The sequence below is a fragment of the Excalfactoria chinensis genome, chromosome 6, assembly GCF_039878825.1.
Source record: "Excalfactoria chinensis isolate bCotChi1 chromosome 6, bCotChi1.hap2, whole genome shotgun sequence".
NCBI classification, from domain to species: domain Eukaryota; kingdom Metazoa; phylum Chordata; class Aves; order Galliformes; family Phasianidae; genus Excalfactoria; species Excalfactoria chinensis.
The window spans coordinates 24,628,071-24,640,109 of NC_092830.1; the positions used below are offsets into that span (position 1 = coordinate 24,628,071).

At 38.7% G+C, this 12,039-nt stretch overlaps 1 protein-coding gene across 2 annotated transcripts in view; it reads right to left on the reverse strand.

Moving 5' to 3' along the window:
* KNDC1 (kinase non-catalytic C-lobe domain containing 1) overlaps window positions 1-11,810 on the reverse strand; it is a 56,823-nt gene extending 45,013 nt beyond the window's left edge. For both annotated transcript variants that reach the window (XM_072340149.1, XM_072340148.1), the window contains exons 1-3: window positions 11,494-11,810; window positions 7,085-7,283; window positions 5,019-5,077 (exon numbers count right to left, since the gene is read on the reverse strand). In XM_072340149.1, coding sequence (XP_072196250.1) covers window positions 5,019-5,077; window positions 7,085-7,283; window positions 11,494-11,583 — 348 coding nt within the window. In that variant the 5' untranslated portion in view covers window positions 11,584-11,810. The remainder of the gene's footprint in view (window positions 1-5,018; window positions 5,078-7,084; window positions 7,284-11,493) is intronic.
* Window positions 11,811-12,039: the final 229 nt, after the last annotated feature.

The following is a 12,039-nucleotide window of genomic DNA, read 5'->3' on the forward strand; positions in this document are numbered from 1 at the left end:
GAGAGAAGAAAAGTTACCATTTCCTGATGAGAAGCCTTTTTGCTGTTGGACAGAATGAGCCTCCAGAGGAGCCTATATGAAACCAACAGAAGTAGAACTCAATAAAAAGGACCCTAGCTGTTTCAAAGGACTTATTTCTCCATCATATAAAAACAAAACCAAAAAAACCCTCCAGAAGAACAGGCAAAAAGTCTACTTTTTCTTCACAGAACTAAAGAAAGAACAGTAGTAATAATATCATGACATTCAATGCCAGAGAAGCAGCAAAGGCAAAACTTCCTTTACACCTTCCACTGTTTTGATTCGGTGGAAAGAAGACAGCTTTGTAATTTAGAGAAGGACCAACAGCTGAGACCTGAGCATTAGCTCAGTAATGATCAGCTATTGAGAAATACTGCAGTACCAAACCGTCAGCTCATTTTCTTTAGTAGGACCAGCATATACACATACCCTGAGCCTGTCCTTATCTATACCCTGGATCAGTAAATTTAATTTGGCATTTCAATGCATGCATTTATATGCATATAAAATATTTATATGTACATGATATAACAATTCAACTGTCCCAACACATTTCATAGGAATAAAAGTCATGAATTTTAACTATTGAGATTCTTTTAAAATATCTTTAGCTTTTCTTTTCTATTTGAAATAAGTCTGTTGAGACACTTAAAAGTTTGTTGACTAAACCATCTATAATCCACTGAGAACTTCAAGTCAACAGTTGACACATTCTAATAAAGAGAATGCCAGCATTCAACCTGCACAGTTTCTGACTCCAGTCACTGCTGGGATTGCTACATGCCCCACACCCGCTGTAACAGCAAAAAGCAACAAGAAGTTCTAGCTGAGAAGACAGAAGCAGAGGTTCCTGTTCTCTTCTATCCCATACTTCTCCCCTCTTCTTCTATAGTAGCACAGTATTTAAGTCAGTATCACTTTCCCCCCCTGCCCAGTTTAAAATCTAATCCTACTGCACATTGAGTTTTCAGAACTGCATTTTATCAACCCTCTAAATAATGGAAGAAGTTATTAAACCAAATCATTATTCAGTATGTTTCAGACATAGAAAAAGGCAGGCTTAAAATTCACTGATTTCTTTTACAGAAGTCCACTAGAACAACAGAAATTGAATAGCTATATTTATTAAAAGACTATAAATGCAAGTTCATACATAGCAGACATTAGTCCTTCATCTCACTGAAAGCTCATATCTTAGAAATGTGGAGTTCTGCATCAATGAACCTCTGTGTCAGACTCAATGGCAGTTTTGTGATAGTGACAAACAGCTACTTGAATCTGGTTTGAGACAGCCAATGTTTTTAACCTGAGGCAAGTTTCTATTGTAGTGATGAAAATAAAGCTATTAATGAAGTCATCAGTATTTAGCTATTCCTGTTGTGCCTCCCACTGGTCAAATTTCACAAGTCCTGTGCTGTAGTGCCCACAGGAAAAAAAAAATAATAAAAAAAAAAAGATATGGCACCATTTTCATTAAGAAAAGCTTCTCCTATTTAGAGAAGGGAATAAAGAATCAGTTCACACTGAAGATGAATCATTTGCTAAACATATATATATTCAAGTATGCCAATTTTAAAGGAAGCATTTTTGCAACTCAATCTCTTCATGATTTTTCTAGAACAGAAAAACCTCACATTCTATACTACTCTCTACAACAGCACACTACACACTAGTAGAGCATAACACAATTTGAGACTAGCCCTTTATACTCAGACATTTATGTCTAGCTGACTTAGGTCAAGGTCCAGTGGAAAAAAAAAAATAAAAAAATAGGCCAGCATTTTCCAAAGCATCTTTCCATTGGTGCAGGCAAATAACAGCTTGATGAGATAATGAGAAAGCTTTTACCAAGCAAAACCACATCACATTTGCATTAAAAGTGAAAATGATATGAAACGTAGCATAAAATAACCCACCTCTTTCTTAGAATTACAGTATGGATCACAGCTCTAAAAATGATCTCCTAGGAAAGGTAGAAACGTTTCTTGTTTAGCCCATTCCCCTCTCTTTTTACAGCATTAACCATTAACAGCACAGTTTCCAAGGCACAATGGTAATAGCAACAGTATGCAAGGAGATAGCAATGTTACAGGAAAAGATTTAAAAGGAACAGATACCCAGGAGCTCCTAGAGAACAAAGGCACCTGTTCAGCTGTCTTTTTTATTGTGATAATGCACTTTTTTTCTTCTTATACCAGCAAGAAGAGGACATGATAAAGCAACCCTATTAAATAGTGATTCAAGTGCTTTTCAAGGCCTCTGGAGCCCCTCGGAGACAGCAATCCATCCCCCATCCCTTTTATTCCAGCCCCACAGGTTCAAACAGTAACAGCAATAATGAAGTCATCAGATGCAGAGCCTAGCTACACTTCACCATTGGCCCCTTTCACCGCTACTTCCTTCTTAACATTCTCCTCCATAAAGAGCTGGTGTTGGCATCACTTATGGAATAGAAGACTCCTTGAGAGCTAGCTTTTATTTTCATACTATTAACAGTAACTGAAGTTGATGTTCTCACTTTACAAATAGAAAACAAGTTGGGAAACAAAGCACAAGTCTTAAAGAAACCACATAAAAATAACTGTGTTTCAGTTCTGAGCATCAGCCTTTGGAGTAAGCTTTATATCTCTTGCTATTTAAAATACTCACCAGAAACTGAAATTTTAAATAGTGTTGTTTTAGACACCAGGACAGTAATGCATTTCAATTTACTTCCTGTGTCTATTGCCCTGGTGTGATTGTGGGTGCCAGCTAAGTTTAGTAACTAATTAGACTAGAGTCACAATTCCATTAGAGGTCCGGATCAGTAATTCATAATGCAGGAGACAAAACATCTCTTGTTGAAATAACTGTAGCTTTATTTGAAGGACTTAAAAAAAAAAAAAAAAAAAAAAAAAAAAGAGAAAGAGAAGTCATCTGGTAGTTCTACAAACTGCATTGTATGCTTCCATTTTCAAAGCTACAAAATAGGTCACATTTGAATTAAGTTAAATTTCTGGCTGACATAACTATTTTAAATCAGTTGAGCTTTGACACCAGACTAATAGCAATCAAAGATCACCATAAAGACAAATCTGTGGTTCCAATACTAACTTCCTCTTTATATTGATATTGAATAGTTTTAGTATAAATACTAGCATGCTTTGTTGACAACAACAGAAAGCAAACAGCTGCAGAAACACTCCAACAAAAACAAACAAACAAACAAACAAAAACCTATGATCATTACCAAGGAAGAAGCACTAACATAAAAGATTTCAAACCACTATAGAAGGTGCAGCTTACTGATATAGGGCAATTGAATCTCACAATACCAAAAAAGCAAAAGTGCCAAGGGTTTCCTCAGAGAGGTGTATTTACACACCAATGCCATTCCACTATTGCATAATAGAAGATTGTCAATGTTCAGAGCCACTCCTGACTCAAAGAACCTTCATTGACTGTAATTGTTGTTTGCACTGTGCTTGGTATCAGGAATCACTGGGAGCTTAACAGGCTCATAAGAGCTACCATACAAGAAGATTTAAATAATAAACCTGTATGCAGAAGAATTTTACCAAAGACAAATATAGTGGCCTTGTATATCAGACAGAACTAAAATTTCAAGTCACTTTGTACTCCTAGAGTCTTCCCATATCCCCATTTCAGCTTGTCCTGTGTTTCTTCTTCAGTGTGTCTACTTGTTATATGTATATCAGAGTTCAGCAACTTCTAGAGACAGAAAGAGGGGAAAAAGCATGCAAATTCTTGAAGAGTAAAAAGCCCTACAAATCTTCAAAGTGCCTGTCTCAGGTCTTACAGGCTTGTTGAGGAACATGATACAGAAAACATGTATTTCAGCAGATTTTTAACTGCAGCTTCAGAAGTATAACAAAAACAACAAATTAGAATTGAGGAAAGGAAGCTCCATTTGAATACAAACACTACTCCATTTTCCATAAAGCTAGCTCCCTCCAAGAAGCCCTCTGTCATCAGCTTCCCCATCTCAGTAACTCAGAAAATCCCAGCCTGGAGATCAAGCCGGATACTGGGCACAAAAAGTTTCAATATAACTCTGACCTATTTAACTACATTCAAAAAGCACAGCAATAGAGCAAAAAAAAAGTTGCATCCCTAAACTTTCAAGCCTGTGCAATTTCGCATTCTTTCTACTACTCCCACGTTCACCCATCTTAATCATTCTCATCTTACTTGTAGTATTACATAATTGCAAAATTCACTTACCTGTTTTCCCCTCAGGGAATTCAGAGGGCTATAAAAGTGATGATGATGATCTACAAATGGTAGAAGGTTCTTGTGTTGTACAATGAATAAGTAGTCTCAATTCTTTTATATATTGAATGATGATAATTCAAATGCTTAAATTTGTAGCATGTCCTAACTAAAACACATGCCGGGAAAAGAAAGGTGTACTAAAAAACCAACACAGGTACTGTTAACCAAGCAAGCACTCTTGCAGTATGCAATGAGATGCTTGACTTGGGATGCTAATGAATTAGTATAAACAATTTAAATCTAATTTAATTTAACAATGTAGAGCATTTATGCATTGCAAAGCAACAGATAGTCATTTGCTTCTTCATTAAATCAAAGATAATACTGCTGATTACCCTTCCATGAATTATTTTACTGAAGAAGATAGCAAACACATTTTATATTTAGTCATAAAAGTTCATGGCTAGTCCCCAAACAAGCAAATATAACCAGTGAAGGATACCAGTGAATGTAACAGACCAGCTGTGGTTTAAGGCGATGTGTTATTCAGTCAAAACAGATTCTCACATTTTAACAGTTAGTGAAGAAATGTTTATATGGAAAATTAATACAGAATTTTAAATATACCTTTTAATTACACAAAAACACAGCATGCTCCTAAAGCACAGTTTAACATTCATAATCTTCAAATGTTTTAAGATTGTACTCCAAGAATGCTGAGCATTTAGCACAGTAAAAATACAGAAGTTAAATATGACTATTACAGAAATTTATGAACTTGCCTCAAAAGTGTTACCGGTGATATCAAATTCTGGTGGAACAAAGGCACCTTCTGGATCATCTTTGAAAGGGAAAAAGAAAAGTCTTGGATTAGAAATTAGTAGTTGTGCTTGTATATAAAACATACCGACTTGAGTTTGTACCATAAAACTTGTATCACTATCTGATACACAGAAAATGTATTCAGCAGCAATTTGGTTCACTCACCCCAATCTCCAAAAATCTTGTTATCAGTGTTTCCAAGTACTGTAAGTAAAGTGTTATTTTCAAACTTTCTTGCCAGAAGATACTGTACTTTCCCTACTATGAAACAAAACAGATAAAACGCCCTCAAAGAGATTGATTTAACATGCCTAACCACTTCGGGCATGTCCTCAGGCCTTTATGCTTGGACCAAGTTATCACCTAATAAGGTGTGAATCAGCTGGGGCTTGTATTTGGTTAACAGGACATTTTCATTTGCTAGCTTCCACTGCACACCTGGGTTCAAGCAGCAAAAGGAATGCAAAAAGCTGATTGCCTCCTTTTCCATGGGCAGCTCAGAACTTTGACCTAGTGTTAATTATGGAGGAAGTACATTACTTACATAAGAGCTGCCTAGCAGAGAGCTGAGCTACTGCAGGAACCACTGATGACTGAAAAGGAAGGAAGAAAGGAACTTCCTGAGAGAAACTGATATTGCTGATGCATACAAGGATACACATAACATCACAGTGTGCTGATAACTTCTCAGCAGGGAGAAAAAAAAAACAACATGCTTGCACATATCACACTCTCATCATAGTTTTAGCTCCAATATAATTTTTCTGTCTCTATTTCAGAAATGAGATGCAAAACTCATATTGTGAAGACAGTAACCTCAGATGCATGGTGTAAGACTTGTTTGACATGTTTACATATGGCAGATACCTTTGTTCCCTTCTTTCAGGGGAACAGTTTGAAGGCTGTACAAAATGTAGAGTTTTTAAATAATCGGTAAAGCTCTCTGTATATTTTAAACACTATGTTTAAGGGAGAGATTTGTCTGATTTGAACAGACAAGGAGATATTAGAGCCTTTGGCAGAATATCCTACTGGATGTTTGTCACTTTCCTTAGCACAGAACCTGCACTCTGTAAAAGCAGAGGTGACAGGCCGTTCATTTTCTCTCACTGGCAAGAAACTCCAGAGGTCATCATTTTCTTCTGGAAGAATAAATGAATAAGTAACAGCCAAGAGAAACCAAGAAAAGACAGCTTCCAGAAGGGCCTTATCTAGCAAGCAGTATTTTAACAAAGTAACAACAAGATTTGAGGGACAGGGTAAGAGAAAGACTCAAGGACACAGTGGAGGGAGGTTGGGGGAGGGGGAGGAAAAACAACATACCCTTTTTTTTTTTTTTTTAAAATCATTCCTAGGAAAAATAAAAAACTTCCTTAGAGACAAATGTGACATCAGAGAACAAAATATTCACACATCACCTGCATTATACAGGAATTCCCATAATCACACATCCTAAGTACTTGAATAGGGCAAATTCCTGGATCAATTGTTTGCCAGCTATTCAATTAGACTAAAACTTTCATGAAGAAATTGATTTTTCTTTCCTAGCTGACAAGCAAAAATATTAGATGAGAGGAGTCTTTAATCCATGGGATTTATCCCCTGCAACAAGTCTTTCATACATATTCTCTTATAAACACAAAGCCAGCTCTTCTCCCCATCCAAACTTCAAGTTATGACAAGTTCCTTAAAACAAAGGAAACCAATTCCATGTGACCAAGGACATGCACATGCAGATATACTGATTTACAACCTATGTAGGAGATGGAGATGCATTAAATTAACTTGGATAAGTCTTAAAGTAATTAGAATGAGCCTTTTAATCAAACTCATACAAGCCTTTATTAATCAGTCAAATGGAGCAGATAGTTTCATGAAGACCTAGATTCACCCATTCCTAAACAAGTCTTTTTTCCCCTTTATTTTACTTACAAGTCTTCAGAATAGACTAGAATGCTTTACTACAGCCTCTCACCGTGAGTTTCCATAGTTTTAAAGCAAATTGCCTGGAAACACAAATACTTACCACTGAGTTGTTCCATGAAGCATACATTGCCATTGGTGTTAAAAGCTAGAGTGTCAGGAGTAATGCAGAGTGTCTGGAAGATTGCAGAATGGGCAATGCTCTTCAGAGAATGGCAACACTCCAGGCAAATTGCCCAAATATCTTGCTCAGTAAGACAGCTATCTCGCAGTGACAAAATATCAGCAAGGGACACATTCTCCTGCCAAGACATGAATTCATAAATTACTCCACATTTCATGACATTACTTTGGGTATCATAGATTACATTTGACATAAGCGACTACAAGTAATATTTCCAGCAAGTTCTGAAACTTTCTAGGACACCGATTAACACCCCAAGAAACATAAAATGCATTATGCTGCTTTTAACACAATAAGTCTCTAAGAAGCAGAGTTAACCTGAAGAAAGGTATCACTGTGCATTAACATCAAAAATAGACTTACTATGGGAATTATGTAAGTTACATAAACACTGCATCAAAGTTAAGAAAACAGACCATTCAGAAAGACTAAATTAAAACATTTTGTTTAACCCATGTCTCCCTTAAGCTCTCCCAAGTGGTTTTCAATAAACTCCTTTTAAATTCCCTTCACAGTGAAAATTTTCCTACCAGTGAAAAAGTACTGGCCTGTTTTACAAATGATGCTGTTATGAAGTTTAGTGATGTAGATCATTTATTAAATCCTCAAAAGTAGAACATGCTGTGGGAGAAGTGTTCTTAGACAAAAACAAAGCATTTCAGTTGTCCTAAGCTTCCCACTATTCCCAATGCTCTTGGGATCAAGACAATTCATGGACTTAGTTTCTAAGTTATTGTCCTAAAAAATTTAATCATCTTCCCTTTACCCTTTGATTACAGCAAGGACATTAAGACTAGAGACCACACTTTTGAATGATAGTAAGCATACCTTGTTGCAACCAAAGATGTAACCAAATATTAGATGATACATAGAAAAGGAAGTATCTCAACGTCAGCAAAACAGAATGCAAAGTGAATTGTAGTGGTTTGAACTTTTAAGCATGGACACTTGAAAAACAGAGTTATAACTGACTTTATGTACCTCATCATTGGAAAACATCAAGATTTCTATTACTATTTACCAATGGGGAAATTTTATTGTATTTCATTCAAAACATCCTTTAAAAAAGGACCAATCCTCAGACCCAATTTTTTTTTTTTTTTTTTTTTTTTTTTTTGCTTTTAGACCAAAGCATAATGCTTAATAACTGAGAAAAAAAATTAAAACAAGTAGGAAATAACTCATGTTTACTATTATTTTGCAACTGTAACTTTTACTTTCAATACCATAGCTTTCACCAGACTAGAGATGTATTAATTCACTAGTAGAAGTATTAGTGCAGTGCCATCAAGCACTCAGCCCTCACCAGCTCAGTCCAACACAACACAGAAGAGCAAATGCTGTTATAGCTCAAGTACATGAGAAAGACAATCTCATTTTCTCTGTGCTTTCCTCAGCATTGTATGTGTAATGCTGCCATTGGATTTTGAGGATGGATGAGAAAACTTTGCACGTTTTTATGGGGGACTCCTTTCAAGCATAAAAGGCAGCACAGAGGTTCCTAAATTTGAAAAAGCAAACATAAGAAAAAGAGCTGGCCACATGAATGTGACCATGCTGATAAGTAAGATGGCAAGTTTGGGAACAAAAGGCAAACTGCTTATTCTAGCACAATGCAATTTTTTAATCAAAGCAATGAGCCAGTTATTTTAATTCTTCTAGGACCATGCAGCTAAATAACTATGTGATGTGATGGCATTTACCAAAACTGCAAAGAATATCTCATTAGATGCAAAATCATTGTGTCCATCACGTGCATATGGACACAAAAGTCTCAGGTTGCAGACACTATAAGAAATAAATATAACCTGTGAAGTTTAGAAGGACTTCTGTATTAATCTGCAGTCACAGCCAGGACTTTATAGAATATCTTTTGAGTCAAGCTTGCGTTGAGTTCTTGAGCTGACAATAATCACCAGTAGCAATATCTATGTTTCTATGTTAAAGCCACAAAACCATCTTTGTACTGGGGAGTAAATGAAAGATGATGATCTCATGCCAGACAAATTTATCTTCTTAACAGGAAAAGGGAAAGTTTTGTTTAAAAAAAAAAAAAAAAAAAAAAAAAAAAGCTGAATTCACATTCAGTAGCTTCTTTCAGCAATGGACAGACTGGTGAAGATAAAAACAAAGAAAGACAACAAACAACAACAGAACAGCTACACAGTAAACCTTTCCTTCCAAGGACGCAAAGCTATTTACTTCATGGAAACAATGTTTCTCAAATGACCACACTGAACCATCTTAGCTACCAAAGTTGTTACTGCAGCACAGTAACACCCTTTTAGTGAATGAAGCATTGAAAATATTGAGACATCACTTAGTTTCATTAATCAAAACCATGCAGGAACAAGTTTTCATTGACGAAAAATAAACAAACAAATCTTTTTCAGAACATAACTCATCATCTTCCAGCAAACTGAAGCTTCTGGCAAACCATAACTGCAATATTTTGGTCTATGGAAAATCTACAGGAAATCTTGCCACTGTTACAGACACCTTTCCTCACTTGTCTCATTATCAGGAAAAGATACTTGCAAAAGCCATTATTGTTTAATAGCTATGAAAAGTTAATGGGTCAGACAACCATACTTTAGTTCACTTAGGTTCACTTTAGTTCTCAGTTTGCTCTTGTATCTTCTTCAAAAGTATAATGCAGTGCAGCAGCATATGTAAAAAAGCAGAGAGAAAGCAAAGAGAAAACAAATTAAATATGGACAACTTATTAGAATTTTAAAATGAAATATTAAGGAGTTTCAGATAAAGGAAGTCCCAGCCAGGAAAGACAATTTAAATACGCTGTCACTCTCAGTATTTCCTACTCATCTGCCCAGACACTTTCCTGCTTTGCACACTGAATGCTATAAACACACACACCACTGTCGCCACTCAATGACTAAGCATCTAGGAGTACTTCTGGTGCCAGCAGGCTGTGAATGCTAAGTCCTGTTATCAAGATAATGCACACAAATCTCAAAACAATCTGTTCTAGAATCATGAAAAACATGGCAGACATCATTCATTGAATTCATCAGATCTGAAGAAAAAACACGTTATTGCCTCAGTAAGTCCACTGAGTACTCTTCAAAGGAGTCCCTTAAAAAAAAAGAAAGTTCTCTAATCACCAGGTGATAGGCAATCATTTGCTCAACAAGAATACTTGAAAACATTCATGTATATGGAGAAACTATACAGAAGGGGCTGATGGGAATCTACAATCACAGCATGTATTGAGCCAGTGAGAGAAATGGGCTCAGGCCTTCCTCACACAGAAGAAAGAACTGACCTCCTTCCATCCTGAGCAAACACTTCTAGCATTTAAGAAACCTGGATAGAGGAGGCTACTGTCAGCTTCCTTCTGTATTTGGCATGGGTCAGTCTGAGAGGGCTATACTGAGCGCTAAGATGAGGGAGAGTACCCATATGAGTGACAAACACAAACCCTAGGTCAAGAGCAGAAGAGTTGGGTCAGGTTCTACCAGAAGGATGAAACTGCTGAGCCTGGAGTTGGCTTATGGAGCTTGAAGGGATTTCTCATCTCAAACACCTCTACATCCCAATTCTTCTTGGTTATAAGTGAACTTTACAATAAGTGAACTTTACAAGGTTCAGTTTGGGAAACAAACCACTTGTATATGGTTCACCAGACTTTCACTTCCAACTTTAATCAACTTACCATTATTTTACACAAACATTCCTGAACACTTCATGTGAACAGATACAGAGAGCAAAGTGAGAGTAAACAAACAAACAAGTACAAAACCAAACACATCCACACAAAGCTGACTGCAGAACCAGCTACAGGTAATCCAGCACAATAAAGAAACAGATTTAATAGCTTTTTACACAGTTTTTATTCACTCCTGACAAAGGCATTTTTACACAGGGCAGTTAACAAATGGCTGTACAAGGACCAAGCTGGTGCTATACTCCTGCCCTTTCAAGAAATTACTCTTAATTGAGCACTACGAAGAAACACACTTCATAACCACTGTTAGACCACAGCCACGCCAGGATCCAGGAACTAGACGCCCCATCCTCGAACACCATGACTTTGCTGTTGCATGGAAGAGGCGGAGGGGATGGGCCAAGCCCAACTAGGAAGCTGAGATAACGGGGCAGAAGGGAGCCCTAGGATCGCGACAGAGCAGAACGGCTGTGTCACCGCGGCCTGGCCGCTGCCGGAGGGCTGAGCTACCCCCGGGCTCCGCTAGGGCTGCCTGCCGTGCCGCAGCATGGGCAGGGGCTATCGGGGCCCGAGGCCGCCTAACCTCAGGCGCCCGCAGGGGCGGCCTCTCCGGCTCCGTCCCCGCACCTGCCACACTCACCTCATCCTCCAGCAACGTCGGCAGAGGCTCGAAGTCGTAGCAGTTCACCTCCACCTCCTCATAAAACCCATCCTCCGCAGCAGCCTCCATTCCGCCCCGAAAGAGAGCAGAAGCTTCACACCCTCTGCCCCCGCCAACAGCTCATCCCCAGGCACCGAGCACACCCGCCTGATTTAACCCCTTCCCCTCTCGGCGGGGCCCAACCGCGAGGCGCCCCCTGCGGCCAGCCGCCGCCTCCAGCCTAAGCCCTCGGCTGGGGCAGCGCTGCCATGACAACGCTGCCCGCCGCCGCCTCTCCCATGCCGCGCGGCTTCACTGCGGCGGCTCCCGCCCTCCCGCAGCGCCGAGCACGCCGCGCAGCCCGCCCCGGGGCGTCCCCGGCGAGCGCCTGGCTGGAGGGCGGCGGCGTTGCGGTGGCCCTGGGGGGCGCGCCAGGCGCAGTGCTAGGCCCCGCGGTAACCTCGTTCAGCTTGAGCTCGAGTGTCTCCAAGGACGGGGCACATCGTGCACACATGCATGAACAAAAAATCCGATTTTTCCATCTGA